At 31.1% G+C, this 24,292-nt stretch overlaps 2 protein-coding genes across 4 annotated transcripts in view; one reads left to right on the forward strand and one right to left on the reverse strand.

The window, feature by feature from the left end:
* LOC126843564 (uncharacterized) overlaps positions 1-24,292 on the reverse strand; it is a 44,090-nt gene that overhangs the window by 14,299 nt on the left and 5,499 nt on the right. The gene's annotated exons all lie outside the window — the stretch shown is intronic.
* LOC126843560 (beta-glucuronidase) lies at positions 639-24,281 on the forward strand. Of its 3 annotated transcripts, none has more exons than XM_050581159.1 (13): positions 639-844; positions 5,116-5,345; positions 13,782-13,964; positions 14,056-14,222; positions 14,751-14,899; positions 16,286-16,503; positions 16,592-16,735; positions 17,411-17,583; positions 19,196-19,339; positions 19,992-20,076; positions 22,075-22,251; positions 22,379-22,517; positions 23,764-24,281. In XM_050581159.1, the coding sequence occupies exons 2-13, from the start codon at positions 5,139-5,141 to the stop codon at positions 23,946-23,948; spliced, it is 1,971 nt and encodes a 656-aa protein (XP_050437116.1). In that variant the 5' UTR covers positions 639-844; positions 5,116-5,138; the 3' UTR covers positions 23,949-24,281. The 3 variants fall into 3 exon arrangements, with proteins under 3 accessions (XP_050437116.1, XP_050437115.1, XP_050437117.1); XM_050581158.1 differs by lacking the exon at positions 19,992-20,076 and adding an exon at positions 20,756-20,840 and having other exon boundaries at positions 23,764-24,280; XM_050581160.1 differs by lacking the exons at positions 639-844; positions 19,992-20,076 and adding exons at positions 4,327-4,700; positions 20,756-20,840 and having other exon boundaries at positions 23,764-24,280.

Consider the following 24,292-nt stretch of genomic DNA (forward strand, 5'->3'; position numbering starts at 1 on the left):
TAATGATATATTAAAATACGTTGTTATAAAAGTGAAATTAATTAAAAAATATATATTTTTTCCCTTACTTTTATGAATTAATATTGTTTGATGAAACAGAGCAAGTAACCGAATAAAACTATAACCATATACTCGTACATAGTATTACCATAGGATGAATTATACTATTTACAGATACATTAATATTAAGTTGCTATAGGTTAAATTTCAAAGTATATGTCAATTTTTATTTTTTTCAATGATTTTGTTATCATAACATAACTCGAATAATTTGATTAGTGGTTTATTCTAATGAATGTGGTTACTCGAATAATTAATTTTTTTTTTCTCAATTGAATGATGGCTTAAACTGGTCGCAGGTACCGAATATTATATGTACAATGGATGTACCTCGCGGAGATCCTGTACTGCGATAATATTATTAACAACTTGTCAGACTATTAAAATGTCATTAATTTAAGTATAATAATAATAATAATTGTGATGTCAATTTGAAGAAGAGTGTAAACAAAAGTGTCGAATGGCGCGTGCGCACAATGCACTCTAACATACTGCTATATAGTTAATGCAACCCACTTTCGTGTGATAAGTCCTGCCGGCTTAAGTTTGATGCTTAGCTACCGCTACGCCACACCAGCAGTATGTTGACTACTTTCCTATTAAAAACACTCGACTCGCTCGAACGAAGTCTGTCTGAATAGGGGTTTTCGTTTTAAGATTATAATAATTTTTTTTTTTTTTTAGTTCATTGTTTTTATATTTTAAACATGTGTAATTTGTTAGATTTTTTTAATTTTGTCATCTACTACGATGTCTGAGGTACCATTTTGTCTGTAAAAAAAAGGTATATTATTATATTTTATTCTATTATAGTTAATCATTTTATATATATATATATATATGCACACAAAGAAAACTATTGGCCGATTTTTTGTAAACAATGTGTTACTAGTACGGTAAAACATTTTTTTAAGAATTATTATTGAACATTATTGTAGTTTATTATAACTATAACACAATCAGCGTGTGTTTGAAGTTCAGTGGCCACGGGTCAAAGAAAGTGATAGCTCCAAAATATTTAATCTGTTACATATTTAATTATGTACAATTTAATCTGTTTTTTGTTATCAATATTTTATTAATAAATTTAAAATAACGTCATTCGGTAACAATGGTTTAGCGATTGCGTTTTTAATTAAAATAGGTATACTTTATTTTTTTACATTAGGTGTTTGGAACTGGGAAACTTGAAAGAATTATTATTTATCATAAAGTTAAAAGTTATACCTCTGGGTATAGATTAAAACAATTTTGATAGTATTTGTAGATAGAATATGGTTGTCAATTTGAATAAAATTTCAGCTAATGTTCTTAAAGTTTGTTAGAATAGAAAAAAAAGTGTTAGATAATTTTTTAAAGTGACCCATGGATTTTTTTTTAAAAATATAATCGCTTTGGCCTATGCGGGTTTGAGTCTGTAATATTGAAACTAATATGCTATAGGGTCAGTTGCGGGGTAATTGTTATAATTTAGACAAATTCTTTAAGTGCAGTTAAATTTAATAAAAGAATCATCGGTTGTTTGGTAAATTGGTTGAACAATTTTATTCATATGGTGTTAAAGTATTAATAAAGTACATAAATTGTTACAAAAATTACATAGTTTTTAATAAAATCAATAAGAAATAATATTTATTAGCAACATAGTTTTCCTGTAACAGATATTTAAATTAAATTTGCCCATTTGTTTATACATATATAATACTTATATATGCTATAATACTATATGCTAATACTTATATATTTATACATATACCACTTTACTATACTAATATACTAAGTAGTATAGATTGTATACGCAAAAATAAAGTACATTATGTAATATATAGTGACAATATCGTAGTCTAATAACATTCATCAGAATTTTAAATTATTTAAATGCTATATCGTTTACTAAACCAAATACCGTTTGTGAAATAAATAACATAAATTTATAAGTACTTGCCTTGATCAATTAAGTGCCTAGATCAACAGTGTATATAAATTACGTTTATTTCATCTGCGCACATGGCTAACAATTATAGTTACTATCATCAAACATATAAAACGGGTTTGAATTCAAATAAATCCTCAATGGGTCGTCCATTGCTTTACATTATATAGACCAACGGTTGGTAGTAAATTTGATAATTATTACATTAGCAACAGGATCTTGTGTTCAAAATCAAACATAATTTCTTCAAACTGTGCCGCAAACACCTGAGCGATATCATATGTTTAAAACTCGGCTAGACTGGGAGAAATTTTAAGTTAAAAGATTGAAAAGTTTACTAACTTAATTTAATTTAAGATCTCAATCGGGTTTTAAGTAATCACGATAATATTAACTATAGTATATAATTCTCTTTAGACATTAAATGCAAAAAAATATATTTATATCCTACTCTTATTGAGTGTTAAATTTTCGGACGTCACGTGGTCGCCTACGTTCAAAATTACTAAATATTTACCCCTTATTGATAAAGATGAATCTACTAAAATTTTTTTTTTTTGGGGTTTGTGGTAGGATTCTGTTCAGTGTTCTAATTAAAAATGACCATTTCGATTAAAAAACACACCCTCGAATTAAAATGTATGAAAGTTTAAGCATTTTTTCTTTCAAAAATAATACTAAAGAGTATTTCAATACGATTACTATTACACCAGGTACGACGGTGTTACATAATAATAATATCTTAAAATAAATAAATATTATACAGGTAGAACAACACCTAGAAATAAACTGATTTCTTGATTTAACAGTGATTTTACTATTATTATGAAATACAAAAAAAAAAAGACATAAAATAATTATAACAGTCCGCTGTTTTTTTTTTTAAATAATATATTTTTAATTACTAGGTGATCATAATAAACGGCTATTGTGATTGATAGAAATGCAGTTTTACGGTGTACGCGTTTGTCAAGATAGATAGATTAGCCTAACTCGGTGTAGAGCTTTCAGTGTGTGTTGCAACTGTGTCAAACCGGTCTGCATGCGAATAGAAATCCGCTGTTGGCTGTAGCTAATATTAATAAGTACTCATAAATCGTACATTTCTATGTAGGTGAAATAATATAATATACAATATTGTAATTATCAAAAAAAGGTCACCCATTATAATATTTACTCGAGTAAGTTTTCTTCATTAGCGTCTTCGTGACTTATTTAAACAAAAATAAAACGTTCCTAGATGTTGTTGTTTGCATAAGCGTTTTGTTTGGTCCGAAGACGGTGTGTGTGTATATGTACTCATAAACGTGTTAAATTGTTTTTTTTAATCGGGCAAGGTCGACGTTTTCTTTTTGCGAAAATATTTGTTTTACGCGTTCAAATTTGATAAGACAAAAAAAAAAAATGAATAATACAATTTTAAAAAAAGTCGAAACGACGGTGGACCGTGTACGATTTTAAATGATAAATATGCATTCTTTTGTCGGCGCTATAATATATTGATAGTAATTATTAGAGAAGGCGTTTTCCTTTATTTAATAGTAAAACAGTTTGACTATAGAGACGTGCAGCTGTGATAATAGTTTTAGACTAATAGACTGTAGATATCATTAGCAATAGATAAGTATTATAATAGTAATAATTATAATTAGTATCATGCGCAACCGCCAGGAAGTGAAAGTGCGCCTACTGTGTGGCCGAAACAATAACTTGAGAATATAATATTATCTATATACTATAATAATATAATATTATACAGTATACTTAAATAACAAAACTAAGAACCTGTCAAATTTAATGAGTTCATTTATGAGCAATTTTGCAATTAACATTTTTTTTCTTTTTTTGTGAGTTAAGTAAACAGAATAAAATGAAGTGCTTTATATTGTAACTTCCCGGCTTGGTTTATGGAAAATTATAATTTTTTTCTACAAAATTATGTAATTATGTATTATTCGGCTATTGTTGATAGGTGCCGTTTAGAAAGTTTACACCGTTTCGGTGTGAAATTTACAGTATACAATGTATAATATCATATAAATCATACATATATACCTATATTTATTATAATAATGGCTATTGGTTTTCGGTTCACACAAAGCACCGATGTCTCATTTTAAGTCTGTGGATCATTAGTTTTGTTTGGCTTATCGTTTTGAGTTGATCTAACGCGGTGTGCGAAACAGTAGGTACAGCTATAAGTATAATACTGATAATAATATTGTTTGTTACAAAGAAAAACAATTAGGAGAGGGGACAGGTCGTTTATAACTAACGAGATGAGAAGATGAACTTACAGTCATCTGTATAAATGTGCAATAGTTGAATTATTATTGCCTCGCTCCGTTCCGATACCGGCCGCGTTTCCTGTGCGGTTTTCCTTTGAGAAAAAAAGTGTTTTTTATTATTTCTATTATGTATCTATAAAAAAAAAAAATAGGTATATAAGTCTATTTTGTCCAAACCAGTTACGTTCGTATGAATTGTGCGACCCGGGAAAGAGTATTGTTAAAATGCCTAAGAACCAGACGGGGTCTAAGTAATAGTCGTATATGTCCAGTAACCACAGCTGTTGCAGGCATCAAAACAATTATCTATAACGGAATTTAAATTTATCATTTTCAAAACGGTAACATTTTTCGTTGTCCTTTTAATGTACATCCTTAATACCGGATAATGGAGAGTTCAATAATACAGTAGTCATACGGTGTGTACATAGATACCATGACTGCAATATTCATTAAGTTAGATTAGGTTTGTTGGTCGTTCACAATACAATAGGTACTTTCTTATCCGTACTTTTATATTTTACTAGAACTGAGAACCGATATTGAACTAGTAATGAAAATTAGCTTTCCAAAACCGCTAAAACCCTGCCGTTGCTAACATATTGAAAAACATAGTGTGGGGACTTTAAAAATTAATATAAAAAATCTATTAGTATCATACATCCAGCGGATAATTATTTTCCAGAAGCATAATACATTTGGGTAAAATGTAGTAGTAATATGATAATAAGTAATAACTTATTTCTCTACCAGAGACCGAAACATCTTAAATTTATTAAAGTTTTTTTTTTTTTAATAAATCCAATAGTAATAATAATTGTATATGTTGAACAGTATTACTATCGAAGGCGGTCGTTATGTTGTCACTTCCGGCAAAGTCGTTGACTGTTGGTCTTTTGGCACTAACACTTGTAGCGTGTGTCGATGCCGTGGGCATTCTCTATCCAAGGGAATCTGAGTCTCGAGAAGTCAAGTCGTTGGACGGCATGTGGAATTTTCGACTGTCCGAACCAGACTCGTTGATCGGGTTCAAAGAACGTTGGTACATGAAAGACTTAAGCAAGGTATAGTACAGCTAGATCTAATTAAAAAACGATAATTTAAAAATGTATCTTCGACGATCAATTGGACGTTTGTAAAATATTAAGAACAATGTATTACTTTCTTTATATCATGCCATTTTTTCGACACTACAACGGTTAAGTCAGAATCAGCACTAACTATACAATTAACCATTTGTCCGAATCAAAATTATTTAAAAACACAAAAATCGTTAAAACGCGTCTTAATATATTGGATTTTTCTAAGCTTCGGATTGACCTTAAAAATGGTCGTCTTACAAGGAAATTATGGACATTAAAATATTTGTAGTATTTTTTCTGTAAAACATTTTTTTACATAGGTTTACTATCTACTATTATCTGCTAAAACAGCCGTAGATTATATGAAAAAATGCAATAATGTTTTGGACAAATTAGTTTTCAAGAATAATATAACATACCCTGGTATATCTTTTATTTATTAAATAAAAATAAAAATTAGAGCCAGTAAATGTTGAAACTTTAATTTCAAATCGATCCGTCTCAATACCAAGTAGATACATTTTGTAATTAATAGAGTTGCCACTCAAAAGAAGAATTGGTCCAGTATTAAAAAAGTTACAATGTATACAGCTTACAAAAAAGTTCATATGCGATTGCAAAAAACATATACCAATTGTGCTCTACATTCGTTGTCATACAATGACTCTATCAATTAAAAAAACGCTCAATTCGCTTCGAATTCTACTACAAAAAAGTAAACGTTTATTATTGCGGTGACACCAAAGTGTTAAGTTTGGTCAGACCAATCAGTCGGCTTCATTCTTAAGGCCAAAATGCGCCATTTATAAATATTCCAACCTTTATCGCAGTGGTGGGGGGGGGTTGTCAAAATTTCGGCTTTTCCGTGTGCGATTTTGTTGATAGCACATTTTATATTGGAAATGCTAAGGTTATAATAAATCGAAAATATTTTCAAAAAACCATAAAATTTCGGCACTTTTGCACACATGAGAATGTCTGAGTACATTTTTTTTCCATCGATAAATATTCATACATTTTAGGCAGAAAAAAACGTCGTTCTAACGACAAAAACAATGTATAAAATTGTCAATGTTTGAATTTCCAATTTTTTTTTTTTTGTTTTCTTTTGCACATCTTAGTGTTACTTTTTACACGTTGAAAATCCGAAGGTCATAGCAAATCGTCGAACTTGAAAATGTTATCGAATCGGATACACTATTAACAGCGCACATAGATATTGTATTATTGTACGACTACTGTCTGTAATAGTCCGTAAAACAAATAGTAACCTAACCTTAAGTATGGCTATCGACGGAAATTCACAAGGGAAAAAGCCATTAAAATTGGGGTCGGGACTTAAGTTGGACCGAACTGACTGAATGTGATAAAATCACTTTTAAAAAATGTCATTAAAACCTAATACTTATGCTTGGGCACTCAAAACTTACCGGGGCCACTCTAAATAGTATCCGTTAAAATATTGGCATGATTTGATAATTTTTTTTTAAACATTTAACATCTTCGAAAAACAGTTTTCCGGCAATTAAAATAAAAATGTACTCCCGAATTTTTTTATTTGTCTAATATGTTATGGATACTCATATTATTATGAGTTCTGACTTCTGAAAAATGTTTTCACTAATATTACCTTATAATTACGGCTAAAAACACAAAAAACTTTGCACCCCTAAAAAAGTAGCAGTCTATACAGACAAAAAAAAACCATACGTGCGTACTGGTTTTTTTAATTAAATTATTGTTTACTGAATTCTTGCCTAAGCGTTTACTCGAAAACATAATTCTTTTACTTTAGAAAAACACTTGTGTGATTCGATGTGCGTTTAAATTTTGCACTGTTTGCATAAATGAAATGCAGTGCTCGTTTGTGTTAAAAATATTATACAAAGCCAAAAGACTGTGTCTATTTTTTAGATACCTATGTTAAACTTGCATTTTAATAACGGTGTACGGCAAATACTCATGGTCTTTAGAATTTCAAGGCCAACATGACTTGTTGACGATTTTTTTGAAGTTATGATAAAGCCACCAATGTGAATAATTTTTTATTTTTACCATACAATGATATTTCAAGGCCATTGTGATTTTTCCGCCCTTGAGTAACAGGATTTAGGGAGATGTGATTTTGGAATCTCTTATAGCAACCTGTATATTAATTTAGTTATGCTTGTTAAGCTATTTTTTTGGTAAAAGAGAATTTGACTGAACTTTGAAGTTTTTAACGTCAATCAAAAGCTACCCGCAGCCTTTTGAAATATTTAAAAACAAATGAGATTTCTACAATAGCCGTAAAGCATTTGAAAGACTTTAAATCAATTAGTTAGATAAATTGGATTATTATAATTTTTATATAAATATCCACTGTTGAATTAATAGGTTTGGGTTGAACGTCGGTTTGTCGTTAGCTTCGTTTTTAATAGTTGTTTAAAACTAATTTTTTTTCTCGTTTTAATTTACTAAAATATACAAATATAAAAAAAAAAGATGGACATCGTATAATATATTTTTTTTAATTCCATCAAAATCTTGAAACTGTACAACCACTGAAGGAAAAAATAGGACAGTTGTTTAGTATTAGTTTTATTTATTCCGTCCAACGGCAGTGTCTAATGAAGCCATAGGTATAATAATTATTATATTGTTTCTCATTTTTATGGCGACTAAATAATTTATGTTATTTTTTAATATAAATTGACAACTACGGCAATGATTTCTTCATGACCTTTTCAACACAACCGCGGTTCTAAAAGATCATCAATGCTTATGGATTTTTCAGAAACGTTTGAAATAAAACTTCTAAAAACATGACCCACAACATAGGTGAAACAGCGCGGGATAAATGTTTCGGACCTACCTTGAAATATTGGTATAACAGTTTTAAACATTTACTTTTATTATTGAAATGGTTTTTTTTCCCATACTTTTGGGTACATATTTTTCTACATTTTTCAATATTTAGTGTTACGTATCAGGAGTTTATATAAATATATATGATGGAGATTAATAGTATCATTCTGCATAGATCTACACAAAATTGTTGTAATGATTTGATAATTTTTTTTTTAAGATTTTAGGTGTTTTTGTTAAAATATACGCAATCTGCGAAAACACAGTTTTCCGGCAATTAAAAAAAAAACTGTAGTGCCGAATTTGTTTTTCGTTTAATATGTTATGAATACATATGAGTTCTAACTACTGGCAAATTTTCAACTCAAAGGTCTTAAAATTACGGCTAAAAACCCCAAAAAACAAAAAAACTTGTACCCCTAGGGGGTGGGAAATGGGTTTAATTTAAATTTGATACAACCGACGTGCGGGCATACCAAATAAATATTTCTTATAAATATCAACTCGATCCGACTTTTTTTCTCGAAATTATAGCCAGTAAAATGTTTAACTTAAAAAACTCGTACCGTTTTTTTTTTTTTTTTCAAATTTCGACTGTGAAGAAGTAAAGTTTTTCAACTTTTACTCCCCCCCTCCCCCAAAGTACCAACTAGATGAAATTTGTGATTTATAGAGTTGCTATTCGAAGGAATTGGTCCAGTATTAAAAAAGTTACAGTGTATACAGATAAAAAAAAGCCCACGTTCTGCATCGAAGCTAAAAAACAGCTATTTTCGAAATTTCTACTATAGTTGATATAATAATTCTTTGCCTTATTTGTCGCCTTGGCTATTGTACAATAAAGGTTTGTGCATTAATGTCTGCAGTTTGATTACACTTAATGAACAAGAAAATATGCGAAACGACTTGACGAATCAGCCTTTATCGTAATAAACAAGTAACAGACGGCTGATGATGTGACATTAGACACTATCTCAGTTCCGAGAATTGCAAATCGAATAGTCTATACGAATCCTATAAGCTATTTTATACAAGAAAAATACACATAAAAATAATAGTGTCATATTATAGCAGTCGGTCATGATTCCAAGCTGTTAATATATTGCACGCCTTGTTGAAAACCCGCACATTATTTAGACCACATGCCCGCAGAGTAAACACCCGTTCTTGTATTGTTTAATTAGCTTTTGTCCAGTGTGGTAATGTACCAGGTTTTATTAATTTCCAATCGATATAGGAATCAATAATCGTCGAGCACGACAAATTGCTCCTAAATCTACTTTACCTTGTGCATTATTAAAAACAAAACACGTTTTATTAACAGAAATTCAAATTATCACTAGTATTTAAATAATAAATACATTTTTAATTGAAAGAATTTAAAGAAAAAAAGCGAAAATTGTTAACATACATTTTTTATTTCAACTCTAAATAATTTTTCGTTTAAATTAAAAAGAAATAGTAATTCAAATAATTTAAAATACTTAAATTAAATTGGCTTCAACTAATTATATTCGTTATTTGGAACACTCATATTAAAATGTATTTCAATAAAATATGATTTGACGTTATAAATAATAAACGATTTCAAATAATTAGTCATTTGAAACAGTAGATAAAAACAATTGGTTTTCATTTCAAAATAAAAAATATTTGATGCGCAGAATGAAAATGTATAGGTAGACAACACATCAAGTTCAAATTATTATTTGTTATTTTAATAAAATATTGCTAAGGTTTGAATTTAATTGATATTTTTTTATATTTTATATAACAATTTTATAAAATTATGTAGCTATGCAGGCCAACTCCAAAACTTGTATTTTTTCTTGAGAAGTTTAAAAGTTTTTTTTAGTAAAAACAAAAACAATAACACTTGTCATCACGAAAATATTAAATAGCAGTTTACACGTTTGAAATTTGAAATGTTACTCGAAACAATAATTGGCTAACACTTTTAATGACCGGCCGGCAGCTAGTTATGAATAATTGCTTTTGGAGTAATTAGCATTTAAATTATTTTAAACGTATTTAAAAATAACATTACGCCGTAGGTAGTGGGCACTTAGGGGTAATGCATTTTGAAATGTCGATAATTCCAAAGTAGGTAATTATTAAAAAACTGTCAAGCGGTCATTAGCTGTTAAAGTTGATGATTTTTGTTTTAATCGGGTGCGCATTAATCATTATTTCATTTTATTTGAACTCTGGTAAACTTTCAATAAATAATTATATAAAAACCATTAAAACCAATTGAAATTCGCACAATAATGCTATAAGATATGTAAACCAAAAAAACGTTTGACATGATAGTAAAATATTTGAATTATTAAAAACATTACTACTGTTATGTTTGCTTCTGTTGTGATCTAATTTCGTGTTTCAAACAAATTAATAGGATATTATACCGTCACGAGTATTATATTTTATTGAAATTATAATATTCGTGACGACTGTTCTGTGGTTAAATTAGTGTTTTTTGGCGGAATCGTGTCGACATATGTTGTTCTTTAACTGTTATAAATTGTTTTCGTTAATATTTTATTCTTTGGTACTTAACAAAACGTAAAAAATGTAGTCTGCATTTTTATGACCACGGGTTAATTGAAATAGTGACAATAAATTAGGTGGTATACCTCTTGTCATAATAAAATACTACTAAAATATAACAGAGTAGAAAAAAAATGTCGCTATTACAAGAGATCATAAGCATAAGAACATAAAAAAGCAGTGTTTCTCATAAATTATGCACTGTGAATTAATTTATAAATTTATTATTTATTTATTTACATTAATATTGTATTATAGAGAGCGTTGACATTAAGAGGGTAACCTGATTTACAAAGCTAATATGTGTAGAATTTGTAAACATTGTGTCACGTTATGATTTATAAGATATAGGTACTATACTTTTGGAAAGTTTAAAGTTTATAATTTAGGTTTTAGTTAAAATGTTGTCGAGAAAATATTTTAATTTATACATTATAACTTTACACTATTGAGTATTGACATTTATCAAACTATACTGTATAAACTATTATAATATTTTTGTTCTGTGTGTAGTGCGATTGCAGACAAAGGTTATATTATTATACCTAGCTTCTATTTGTTTAGCTTATATGTGGTACCTACATTTAATTCTTCAGTATTTAAACAAACGTATAAGATAATACATATATATCACACACAATCAGACACACCAGAAGTTAAAACACAAAGAATAAGGAAAAACATTAATTCTAATATGCAAATATATTGGCTACAGATTAGACGCAACGGCGTTACACGTGTCTTGTTGACAACATTAATGGTCATTTAATATTATAACATAAACAACGTATTATAGTTAAATAAAAATAATTTCGCAATTATTGTGTTTAGTCACAAAGCGAAAAGCCTATATAACAGACATCTGATTATTCACTATTTAATACCGACAGTGTTAGGTAAACTCAGGTGCTCGACTTAAAATTAAACTGTTATTCCAAGTATCAAAATAAAAACAATAATTCAATTCAGTTCAATTCAATAGCAAAAAATTAATGGATAATTTGTATTCATGTATAAGCTTATTTGTAAATCGATAAATACAAAGGTACTTTATTACTTAAATCATTTTTGTTTATCGCTTCAACAAGGTAAAAACGATTCGAATAATTCCCAACTACGGTGTAAGAAATAGTACACAGCCGTTTATTTTATAAATTCAAATTTTAATTCCCGTCCAAAATTGTTAACTTATTGTTAGCTCTAAAAGTAAGTATTATACAACACCGATTATCGACCAGTCAAAATTGTCAGCAAATTATTGTCAATTAAAAAATTCAATTAAACACAATATACGTTACCATTAAATTCAAATGATTTAAATTTCAAACGTTAATAGAGCTCTGGAAAAATGATAAAAAATGTAAATATTTATGAAGTTTGTAATATTGTAAACAAAAATTATTTGAAAAAGAAACCATAACAAATTGCAATTATTTTAAGAGATATAGAGTGTCTTATTTTTAATGAATTACCCTGTATAGTACTACATAATATTATTTTGTTATTACAAACTGATTCACGTACTGTCATTTGTCTTACGCATTATATATTTATCATAACTATTATCAAAGGAAATGTCACCGTCAAGTTACGGTATTTTATAATATTATTACATTCATTTTTTAAGAACGCGAAAAAGGTCTTTCGACACACCAGAGTAGCATAATTGCATACGCACAACGCCTTATTCAGCGCTGAACGTGTTGACGACACTAACCTGATTTTGTATATGCACAATAATGTAATATGTATACACAAATACTATCGGTACCTGGTATATCCTATTATCAAGTTAATGCTTACCAGCTCAAAACCGTTAAGGTCATATTATTTCTCGAACTCGGGCTAAATTAAAATCTGAGGCGCGATTTGGATTCAGCGAAAATAGATTTTTAATCCGTGCTTGTGTTATTGTTTGAATATTTCTTCAAATGTAGTTCATTCGAATAATTTGTTCTGTAGCTGATGTATGATAAACAATATTCAGCCGGTTTCTCCAACTATTGTGTTAAATACATTCTTAACACAATGTTAGTTAACGATTCATTTAAATTTAACATCTGGTTAAATGAAATAAGTTTCACTATAACATAATTATTGTTTAATTATAATGTTTGTTAAGTTAACAAAACGTTAGTTGGTTACCAAAGCGGTTACCTCGATTCCAACGTTCTCATTGGTTATCGAGATATGTGATAATAGATATGGCATTTAATTTTACTTTCTTTTAACTTTTCGGTGTATATAAATAATTTATGTATAATTTTTTAACACATTGTTTAGATAGTCCATACCTTTCTAAAAATAGTTTGTCATCAAGGTAATTAAAATAATTTTTCTATTTTTAAGGCCTAAAAAAAAAGGTAGGTAGTGATAAGAATTATTTTCATTGTTATACGCAGGACAGGCAAGACATTATAATACTATCTAAATTACAAAATACAATAAACTATGATATTTGAATCTATAATGCAAGTCTGTGCCATTCCTTTTTACCTAATCTACCTACATAAAATAACTTCTGCTTACCTAATAAGTAATAAAGAATTATCGAAGTTGTCATTTCTATTGTTCTCTAAATACTCAATACAAAGAAATTCCTCATAAAATGTGTAATTCATTATTATATAATATAATATAATACTATTATACTCAGTCGACAATTCTGAACTATAATAAATACAATATTCTGAATATAATATTATATATATTATTTATAAGTACTATAATAAATGTTAACAAGCCGATTTCGGGTGAGTTTAACAATGTGTTAAGGCTTATAAATCTTGATGAAACCCAATTTTCACTAACTAGTTGTGAAATATAATTAACAATAAGTTAAATTCTTAAAAAAATGTTGGTGAAACCGGCTGATTATGTATTATTCACACTCTCAGTACTCTCACTCTCAGCTTTATAATATTTCTAGTAGGCAACAGAGAAGAGACATTAAGGTTTTTTTTTTAAAAATGTACGAACTGATTGATTTACTTGGTGGTTTTTTTTTCTTCTTCTTCACAGACGGGTCCCGTTATCCAAATGCCCGTCCCCAGCAGCTACAACGACGTCATGGTGGACAAGAAGATCAGAGACCACGTCGGGTTAGTGTGGTACGACAAGACGTTTTTCGTGCCGGAAACGTGGAGGCTTCAGGGCTACCGGATATGGTTGAGGTTCGGCAGCGTCCATTATGCGGCCCAAGTGGTAAATTTAAGACGTTTCCAAATCTTAACCGCAATGGAAAATCGTTCCAACCATCTGTAAGGAAATGAAAATCGCCTTTGCTTGCTTACAGTGGGTGAACACGCATTTAGTCATGAGCCACGATATCGGCCATCTGCCGTTCCAGAAAGAAGTGACGACCTACCTGAGGTTCGGACGGTCAAACAGGATAACCGTGGCCGTCAACAACGAACTCACGGCCATCACTGTGCCCCAAGGATCTTTTCAGAACTTAACCATGTGAGTACATGGGGGGGTTTACATACATTTAAGTATAACATAATCGCCGGGGAGCTGCTAGACTGGAGAAAATATTGGACAAATCTCAAAATACTGACTTGTAATTTTATACTGTTAAAATCGTTGACTTTTCGACAAACGATTTTTGCTAAAGAATAGACTCTGAAAGAGCCTCCGAATTTGTAAAAAATTATCGTTTTGTAGTATTTTTTTTTTTGAGTTGTTTACGTTTGAAAAAATGTCTAAAATTATTTTAAATAAGGTTTTTTTAAAATCTCATTTTACACGTGAAATCAAAACTTATTTCGGAATTACTGATTAATGTATAGTTGTTTTTTTTTAAGTACAAAAGAAAATTAGAAAATTCCAGATTCAGATCCAGCCAAAATTCCTACAAAATAAACACAAAATATTGAATTTAGGTCAAAATATACAGTTGTTGTTATAGAATTTTTGAACATAATATATTGGAATAAAAATAACTTTTTACTAATGTAAAAAAATATATGATATATTTTGATTTTACAGTAGTAACACAACGACCAAAGTAATTCAGCTGTATACCTTTGACTTTTTCAACTATGCCGGTATTCATAGATCGGTATTTTTGTACACTACTCCTATAGTGTACATAGACGATGTGGACATTAAGACGGATTTCACCGAGGATGGAAAAGGTATGAACTTTTCATTACATTCCCATTGTTTTATTACCTAAAATTACCGGTCTGTGTTTTTTGCCATGAAATTTAATATTTTATAAACACCATTTTTTAAATATTAAATGTCGTGCCAAAAATCTCTTTAATTTATATACTTCAATAATATCTAAATCATGTTTAACAATACTTTGAAAATATATTAAAAATTATTTGCGCCGATTTCTTCATGTAGTCTTTGTAGATGATGACAAATCTTATATTTAATGTTTTTTATTTGATCTCAAGTGGTAAATGATCAACCCTGACGGCGGGTACAGAGTGGAACATATAGGGATGAGGAGGTCACGAAATTTCAGGAATTGTTATGATTGGAGTATTAAAATTACTTTCAAGCGCTGTCGTGGAACTGTATACATAGAAAAATTGTATAAAAACATTAAAGTCATCATTAAATACCTTCTACTTTAACCACGTTTATTAATTGCAATATTTAAATTATTCTATATACTTTACCTTTATTTGAAAGTAGAAGATATCGCTTAAATATTATAGTTTAACACACAACGTGCTCGGTGTTGCCCAATAAAATATAAAATTAAGTATGTCGTTCAGCATACCAGCCAATCTACCTATTAGTAACCGTGTAGTCATAATATGTACTTTGTACAATATGTATATACGGTTATAACAATATTGTCCATTGCTCTTATGAAAACACTCAATGAAACTGTTTACATACAATATGCGACGTCGTTGGTTAATCAAACAATTACTGTGTTTTTTATTTTATTTTTTTGTATACAGTGTATGTACATATGCCTTGATTACAGCTGTTACACGTCTTGTTTTGTATGTATATCACTTTGATGTAAGAGTCATGTCTATTTTAGTTACACCTTGTACATACATATATTTTGAGCGTAAACTCTTGGGAAGACATTAGAAGTAGGTATCGTGCACCTATATATATTATTATAATACAAAATGTCTCGAGGCTTGGAGTCGATAGACAAATATGATTAGCTGCCCATATTTTGTATAAATAATAGTACATTATAATGATATGTGCACTGTAGCGTGTTGGGTTATAGTGTTATCATCTCTGCTGAGTGTCATCTGCATATTCGTATAGTAATAATATTATATTAGTTTAATTCCCATCACGATATCGTGAAGATATTTACCAGAGCACAATATGTTTTCGTGTAGTGTGTTCACTGTCTTGGGGGTTTTTTATAACTTTTAGTTTACATAATGGGTTAGTTAACAAAATCGAAATGAAAAAAATAAAAATAAACAACTTATGTTTAAGTACAAAAACTTTGTGAAAAAAAGACAGGTCTTAAAACCGAAAAATCTGGTCGGTCGGTTCATAATTAACTTTGGTGTTATTTTCTATAGGATTGATCCACTATACCGTGTCGTACGGTGGGTCGTTGAGCAGCGGCGAGACCATCAACTGTTCGGTGTCGGTGTTGAACGGCGACAACGTCCGGGATAGGTACACGGTGAGCCTGGACGATCCCGAAGGACTGTCGGGAACCGTCGAGATCGAAAACGCCAAACTGTGGTGGCCGTATCTGATGAACGACCAGCCAGGGTACATGTACACGTTGGAGGTAATCGTCGTCGCCATTGAATTTGTACACTGTATTGTTGTTGATTGATAGTACACACTACTATGATGGTCCTATGTCGCGTCCACAGATCAAACTTTCGACTACTTGGAACGTGGACGACATCTACCGGATACCCGTGGGCATCAGGACGATCAAGTGGACCAGCGATTCGTTTTTGATCAACGACAAACCGGTGTACCTGCGCGGTTTCGGCCGGCACGAGGATTCGGATGTTAGTAGAATACAAAAAAATATATATATACAGGGCGGGGCAAAAGATATGCATCGGTTTTGAAGGGCTGCAGAAAAAAGCCTATTCAATTTGGAGAAATGTAATTTATATCGTCCGATTCAGTAGACAATCTAGTTTTTTACATAAAGTTTTAAAGATTACAAACACTAAAATGGCGACCGACAGCAACGATGCACTCTTAAGAAAAGACGAAAATGGTCAAACCTGGTCACCGAGCGCCTGGTCTCTCCGAGGGGATACGTGGGGTGGTCCACTATTTTAGTGACGTTACCTTTAAAACTTGATGTAAGAAACTAGATTGTCTACTGAATCGAAAACAATACGAACCTCATTTTTCTAAGTTGAATAGTTTTTTTTTCTACAGCCCTTCAAAACCGATGCATATCTTTTGCTCCACCCTGTATTATTTTTTATACACAACAATAATACTACGTATTATACCCATTGAACACACACAATGTGTCTCGTGCGGTACGCGTGAGAATTACAAAAAAAAAAAAATAAACCGTTTACCATATCAACGGTCGAGGGAGGGCGAGGGGGTGCTGGTGGTGGTTGTAGGCTGAAGGTTATAAATTATGTAAAATATAATAATATTATTTTCACCGTGGCAGTGTTTTTTATTTTTGTTTTGTCCGTGTTGCTGCATTGTAGTTCCGAGGCAAGGGCATGGACTACGCGCTGGTCACCAGAGACTACGATCTCATCAAGTGGGTCGGAGCCAACTCTTACAGGACTTCCCACTATCCGTACGCCGAAGAGATCATGGACTTTGCCGACAAACACGGCATCATGATCGTGGACGAGTGTCCCAGCGTCGACACGGAGTGAGCGAATTGAATTTTAAATAATAATATTATAATAATATTGTCGCGTTGTACCTTAAGCATAATAGGTACATTACGTTGTAACCGCACGACGTATTATACAGAGTGATCCAACTGGCGCGAGACACCGTGTGTCATCATAAGACACCTTCGTTCGTTTGTTCTTCAAAACGGTACCACTTCTGGTTGCCGTTAAATAACAAATTATTGATCTCTATCGCTAATACTGTCACCGGTAATCAGACCGTAGGTAAAGAACCGCTTCTCCATAAATTGTAAAAAAAGTAACAATCGTTATGGTTATATGGCTATCGGTTTTATCGACCGACCACGGAGTCCAAATGCGATACCGGTTTTACATATAAGGGCTGAAGATAATAAAATGCTCAAAATATTTTATACATAAAATGAGTGTCTTACGCTAGATGGATCACCCTGTATGTATGTACACTGTACACAACAACCATTAGAGGTTGTGTCTGGGCCGTCGAGAGGAGGGCTCGTGATGAATTATTACTTTCCAGACCAGACGATATTCAAATTGAGTTGCCTCTCCCCCCCCCCATCTTTAGGCCCCAACAGCGGGGTTCACTACTACTGTGAACCGATTTGGTCTGGAAGAGGGGAATTTCGGTTTTGTAGATTTATCACCAGCTACACTGTGTAGTGACAATGGGATGGACAGATAAACAGTCGTGCAACAAAAAATAAGATTTCATTTATGAGGACGCTCATGTTAGGATTATCCGTGTAAACGACCAGTTAAAATGAATACATATCAGACTTCACATTTTTCCATTCGTTCAACTTGATCAAACTTGAGCATTTTTTATGTAATTTTTCGTTAAAATATAAATTCAAATAGGTAATTATTTGAAATAAACGTTTTTTTTAAAATAAAACTGTATTTGTATTTAAGCATAATATCTAAGTAATAATGTCAAATACATTTTTATTTGAACGGATAATAGTTAAAATAAAAAATAATTTAAATAAAAGTGTAAATACATTAGAAAAAAAAATAAATTTAATTTTGATTTGGATAGATTAATTTTAACGTAAAAGGAGTAAAAACCAAATAGCGTTAAGTTATTTTTCTAGCAAATCTAAATTTTGAATTAAGTACACAAATTTCATAAAACTACTTGGAGTATTGGATTTTTTACCAATTTTTTTAAATATTTCAACCATAAAAACAATAAATTAACTAATAAAAATAGATGTTTACAATAAATGTATGTTCATTTAAACATTCTGTCTTAAAAATGTATGTTTTGACTTAATAACTTTTGACTAAACACTAAAGACATAATAATGAAATATTAATAACAGAAATTTTATCTTATTAGTACTGACTACTTGTCTAATGGTAAAGTAAAAACTATGATTATTATTTTCCTTATTATTTTTTCAATGAAAAGAAATTAAAAACGTTTAAAATTATTGCTATGTGGTTAAGTACCAATGTCACTTTTGTAAATTATTGTTTACTACTGATTGAAAATTATTGTTTAATTTTACCTACATAATATGGTTTTTTTATGATTTTACCGCAAACGTTTCATCGGTAAGTGAAGTAATTTATAATTTATTTTATTTTATTTTTTCTCAGCAACTATTCGGACAAGCTGCTGAAGAAACACACCACCAGTCTTGCCGAGCTCATCAAAAGAGATAAAAACCGACCTAGCGTGATCATGTGGTCGATCGCGAACGAACCGCGGTCCGATCACAAGGATGCAGACATGTATTTCAAGTGAGCCAAACCCCGTGAAAATCGCCGAGTAGGCAACACAACTTACACAAATACACTATTTTTGCCAGTTATTCACCCGCGGTCGTCGTTTAGTAATTGCACAAAAAAAAAACACACTTAACAAGACGTGCATAACCGTTTGTAACAACAGTCAGGCTGATCAGTTATTGACACGTACAAGCTATACTCCGTCCCATATAAGAAAGGTAACGCGCGCAAAAACCAAAAGGCTTATGTCTCTCGTATGCGCTTGCGCAGCCAGGAGTGGCGCGTTTCGGTTTTTGCGCACTACCTTTCTCATATAGGATGGCCACCGATAAGGGAAAATCGGTTGATAAGAGATATTATAGTGATAAGAATGGCACCGATAAGGGAAAATCGGTTGATAAGAGATATTATAGTGATAAGAATAAGAACCTTGCCAGTGTATTAAACAATATTAAAAACTGGGTATTTTGAAATTCCAGGATTGCTTATGTGTAAACACCCGTGTAGTAGGATAAATAATAAAATAACTTCTAATTTATTTTAATCGTTTCCAAAGATATTGTTGACATTCGTGTTTTGCTAGTTTCGACGTGCTATTGTGACACGTTTTTTTTTTTTTTATGATTTTGTAAGTACATATTTTTTGTCAAATTATGTTATGTAGGTACGTTGTGGATTTCGTCAAGTCTAAGGATAAAACTCGACCGGTTACTGCCGCTCTGAACAAATGGTACAGCATTGACAGGGCGGTGAGTAATAATAATAATTGTCAAAGTTCATTGAACGCATTCGATAAATTTAAACTATAATATTATAATAATATGTATACGGGTCAATGTGTAAAGTCGACACAAAAATGTTCACTTATGTTTCGAATTTTCCTAAAAAAACAGTATACGTTTTCCCAATCTGTTGGCTCTCTTAGCGTATGTTTTTAGTGTACTAAAAAGTACTATTAATTATGCACAGAAAAATGCACCGAGAAGGTCAAACTGTCCACATTGTACATTGTTTATAAAAAAAGTATGCGAACTTTTAGGAAAATACTTATAACAAATGATATTGGTTGTGCTGATTTTACTCGGAGTGATCCATACGTCATATTATTATGGTCGATTACACGCATTTGTGTTTGATATATTTTATTATTTAAATAATTATGCTTATTTTTCATAAATCGTACACAGAAACGAAACACTTGATCGCTTTTCTATTACAGCATCAGCTTTCTTCGTCACTTTTAGTAGTGGAGTTTTCATTAAGTAGTTAGAAGTAATATTATATACTGTTCGTCTAACGCTAATAAGTATTAACGTCTTAGCTACACGTTACACTATACTCACACGTCTCTTGTACACATTTAATTACCAAAATACAGTTTTCTACGGACCTTCTTCTTTGTAGACTATTTATGCCTTTTATTTTTAGATCCGTAGCTACTTACGTGAAAAGCTTAGACCACACGCGGCCAATAACCTCGGCTATTGCGACAAATGTCGAAACTGACGAATTGGTGAGTGGTGGACAACCCTTCTCTTTCTGTTATTAATTAAAATTTTTTTTTTTTTAATATCTACAGCTGTTGTCTTTACCTTATCCTCTGCTTTGTAGCTTTTCGTCGTAGCCGGTTCGTCCTTAATCTCTATGTATACACAGGGGCGCAATTTCGTTTGAGAGTTTGAACATAAAAAAATATTATGAAGACAAGCTTCCCCCTCAAATTGCGCTCCTGTGTGTATACCCAATCCTAAAAAAAAAACAATCCGCCATTTTTTCTATGATTAACGGTCTTTGCAATCGAATTTAAAACATATCTACTATAATATAACATAATATTTTACATACGCTTTTTGTATTGCTTTGCCGAACTGAACGTTAATGTTTGTAGAAGGTATTGAAGGCTCACGAATACCGCCGTTTATTATGGTGTAATTGCTTGGGCTATTGTTGGCAGTATTTAATCTAATTTTCTGACAAGATAAATAATAGCGATAAGAAAAGTGATTGATAAGAATAAATCAGCATGTAAGAGATAAAATAAGAAAATTGACAGTGAGCTGATATTCTATGATTTATTATTAGACTATGGTAATCACATTACATGGCAATGAGCAGGGATGTGAGCGTGCAAGTGCATTTTCTGAAGAAAAAAAATGGATTTAAGATTTAATCCCCGTGTGTTATTCCAGATAGGCAGTCTCCGGTTTGTTTAGAACCAAAAATTGCTTACTAATTACCTCGGAAATGAATTTATCACGTCTTTGACTACCATAGTCTATAAATAAATCCGATGATAAGAGCTGATATGATAAGAAAGTGATAAGAATGCTGCGAGCTGGCCAACTAGATAATATGGTTGGTTCTAAATAACATTTAATGCTCAAACGTTGCTTTCTTTGTTACTTTACCAAATAGTATTGAGCTGATGTGCATTGTACTGTTTTTCGCACATTATTTTCTATCTGGCATCGTTCATCTACCCCAAACACTTCAATGGCTGCTTAATCGTAACACCTCATATCCTATGCGTACTCCTTCTTAATTGCATATTTTACTAGTATTTCTAAACTATATTTTCCTTTCTTTTTATGTACTATAATATCAAGGCATTCCTTTTGTTTTTTTCCCTGCACGTTTCATTAATATTCTCATGGGTTACAGTTCAAAATTCGAATAGCATACTAATTGTTATGCTTGCACGGTGCCAATACTATATAGTGCCATAACTTAATCGACACTTTTTGCAGGCCAAACACTTGGACATCATTGGTTTCAACAGGTACATCTCTTGGTACTCGAATGCGGGACACACGGAGATGATCAAGTACAATCTGGTAAACGAAGCGATCAGATGGCATGCCAAGCACAACAAGCCCGTTTTCATGACTGAATACGGTGCCGACGCCGTGGCCGGTTTGCACATGGTAACCGTTCTTATGCTGTATTCATCTTGTGCTTTAATATAATATAACATGTAGAGTGATGACACTAGCATTGGCCCGCCTTCCTATCCCTTCAATCTGACTGTGTGTGTTTTTTTTGGGGGTTTAGAGTCCGTCGTTCGTCTGGTCCGAAGAGTACCAGGTGGAACTGATGTCTGAACATTTCAAAGCGTTCGACGTGCTCAGGGCCAAAAACTTTTTCATCGGCGAAATGATTTGGAATTTTGCCGACTTCAAGACTGAACAATGTGAGTATTGATCGCACAACTTCGTCTGACCAACAGCTAATCAGGTCAAAGCAAGTCCCTGACCGGGGGGTGTATTTTTGAACTTGATCGAATGTGATTAGTGATCTAATACGTCCATTTTCGAACATCTATTAGATTAAGTATACAAAATAGTACTATTGAATTCGATCTAATGATTAGTAATCGAATAGGTAAACTAACTCTATTCAATTACTATATTAGGTTGCTCATATAGCGTAACTAATAGCATATTAGTTCAATTATTCGTTTTTTCCTTATCACAACGCATAGTGTTAAAAATCATAAAACAATTTTTTCTAGTTTTTTTTTTATAATAAATTGTTGTTTAATTTATTTTTTGCGCAAACGTATAAACTAATTATTTGGAAAATTACGGATTTATTACTTAATTTAAATTATTAAAAATATTGTGAAGTTTGAACTCGAAAGGTATGAAAATCGACGACTTCACCCCACCGAAAATGCATCGGACGGTTACTAATAGTTAATTTAAATACATATATAGAACTACTTTAGTGTAAAACAAACTAGCTCATTATGTTTTATTAAGATTTAAACGATCGTCGGTTTATTAAAAAGTATAGACTATCTAAACAGAACGTCCAAGATTTTATGATCCATCCTATTAGACGCTCTGTTATTAGTATCGACCTTAGGTTATTTCGAAATATTAAAAAAAAAACGGTTATTTTTAAAACTTTTTTTTATACTAATTTACATAACTGTAAATTGTTCATTATTATTAAATAAATATTAGTACATACATAGGTTATATTGTATGATAAAACAAAAAAAATAAGTAAATTATAACACATTTTATAAGTTCATGATAAATCTATATACATATATATATATATATATATAAATATTTTTTTTTTTTACATATAACTATTTTACTTTTTTTCAAGATAGCCATTTCATTCGGAATAATTGTAAAAAAAAAAATTGGTGAAAAAACTGTGTACTTTTACTCATTCATTAAAAAGTTATATGATTTTGAAAAATAATTTAAAAAATTTGAATTTTACTCACACCTACGTCGTCTGTTGTGGTGTCGTTTGCCGGTATCAGTGATGCCAACGTATTTAATCACTTTTACAACATTATTCAAAAACAGGGAAACGCAGGGATACAGATAAACATTTTTTTTTTTTGGAACCGATTAATTAAGAACTTCACCTCGAGGTCGACAATAACGACCATCCTTTTTTTGTGTGTGTTTCAGCTTACAGGAGAGTTGGGGGAAACAAAAAAGGCATATTCACGCGACAGCGCGAGCCAAAAGCGTCGGCTCACCTCCTGAGGAAAAGATATTGGGCGTTGGCCAACCTGTTGGACGGTGCAAAAGTTCCTGAAAACTTGAATTCCTACATAGCGTCTAACGATTGCCAAAAGCACGTTGAGCTATGATAAAAATTATATATATATTTTTTCTATCACAGGACCTATCATTTTTATTATTATATACTTATTTATTGTTTTCCTCTTATATTATAATTATTTAATTTCTATAACGTTATTGGGGGTAGTAGCAGGAAAACGACGTTACGAAAACCTCAGTCTTAGCTGGCTGAGTGAAAGTCACTTATGTGAAACTAACCTGAAGTCAGGTAAGGATTTTTCATAGCGTCCCCCCCCCACCCCTTAAAACTGTTATTTATCAAATATAGTTAGTATGCAACTTGTCTGTCGCTATTTTCTTAAATTACGGTTATAATAATAACACAGCAAATAATAAAAAAAAAAAAAAACGG

Source organism: Adelges cooleyi, unplaced genomic scaffold, assembly GCF_023614345.1.
Source record: "Adelges cooleyi isolate 19-005CV unplaced genomic scaffold, UGA_ACOO_1.1 ACOO_flye_CR_arks_rails_tigmint_CR_PRNA_574, whole genome shotgun sequence".
NCBI classification, from domain to species: Eukaryota; Metazoa; Arthropoda; class Insecta; order Hemiptera; family Adelgidae; genus Adelges; species Adelges cooleyi.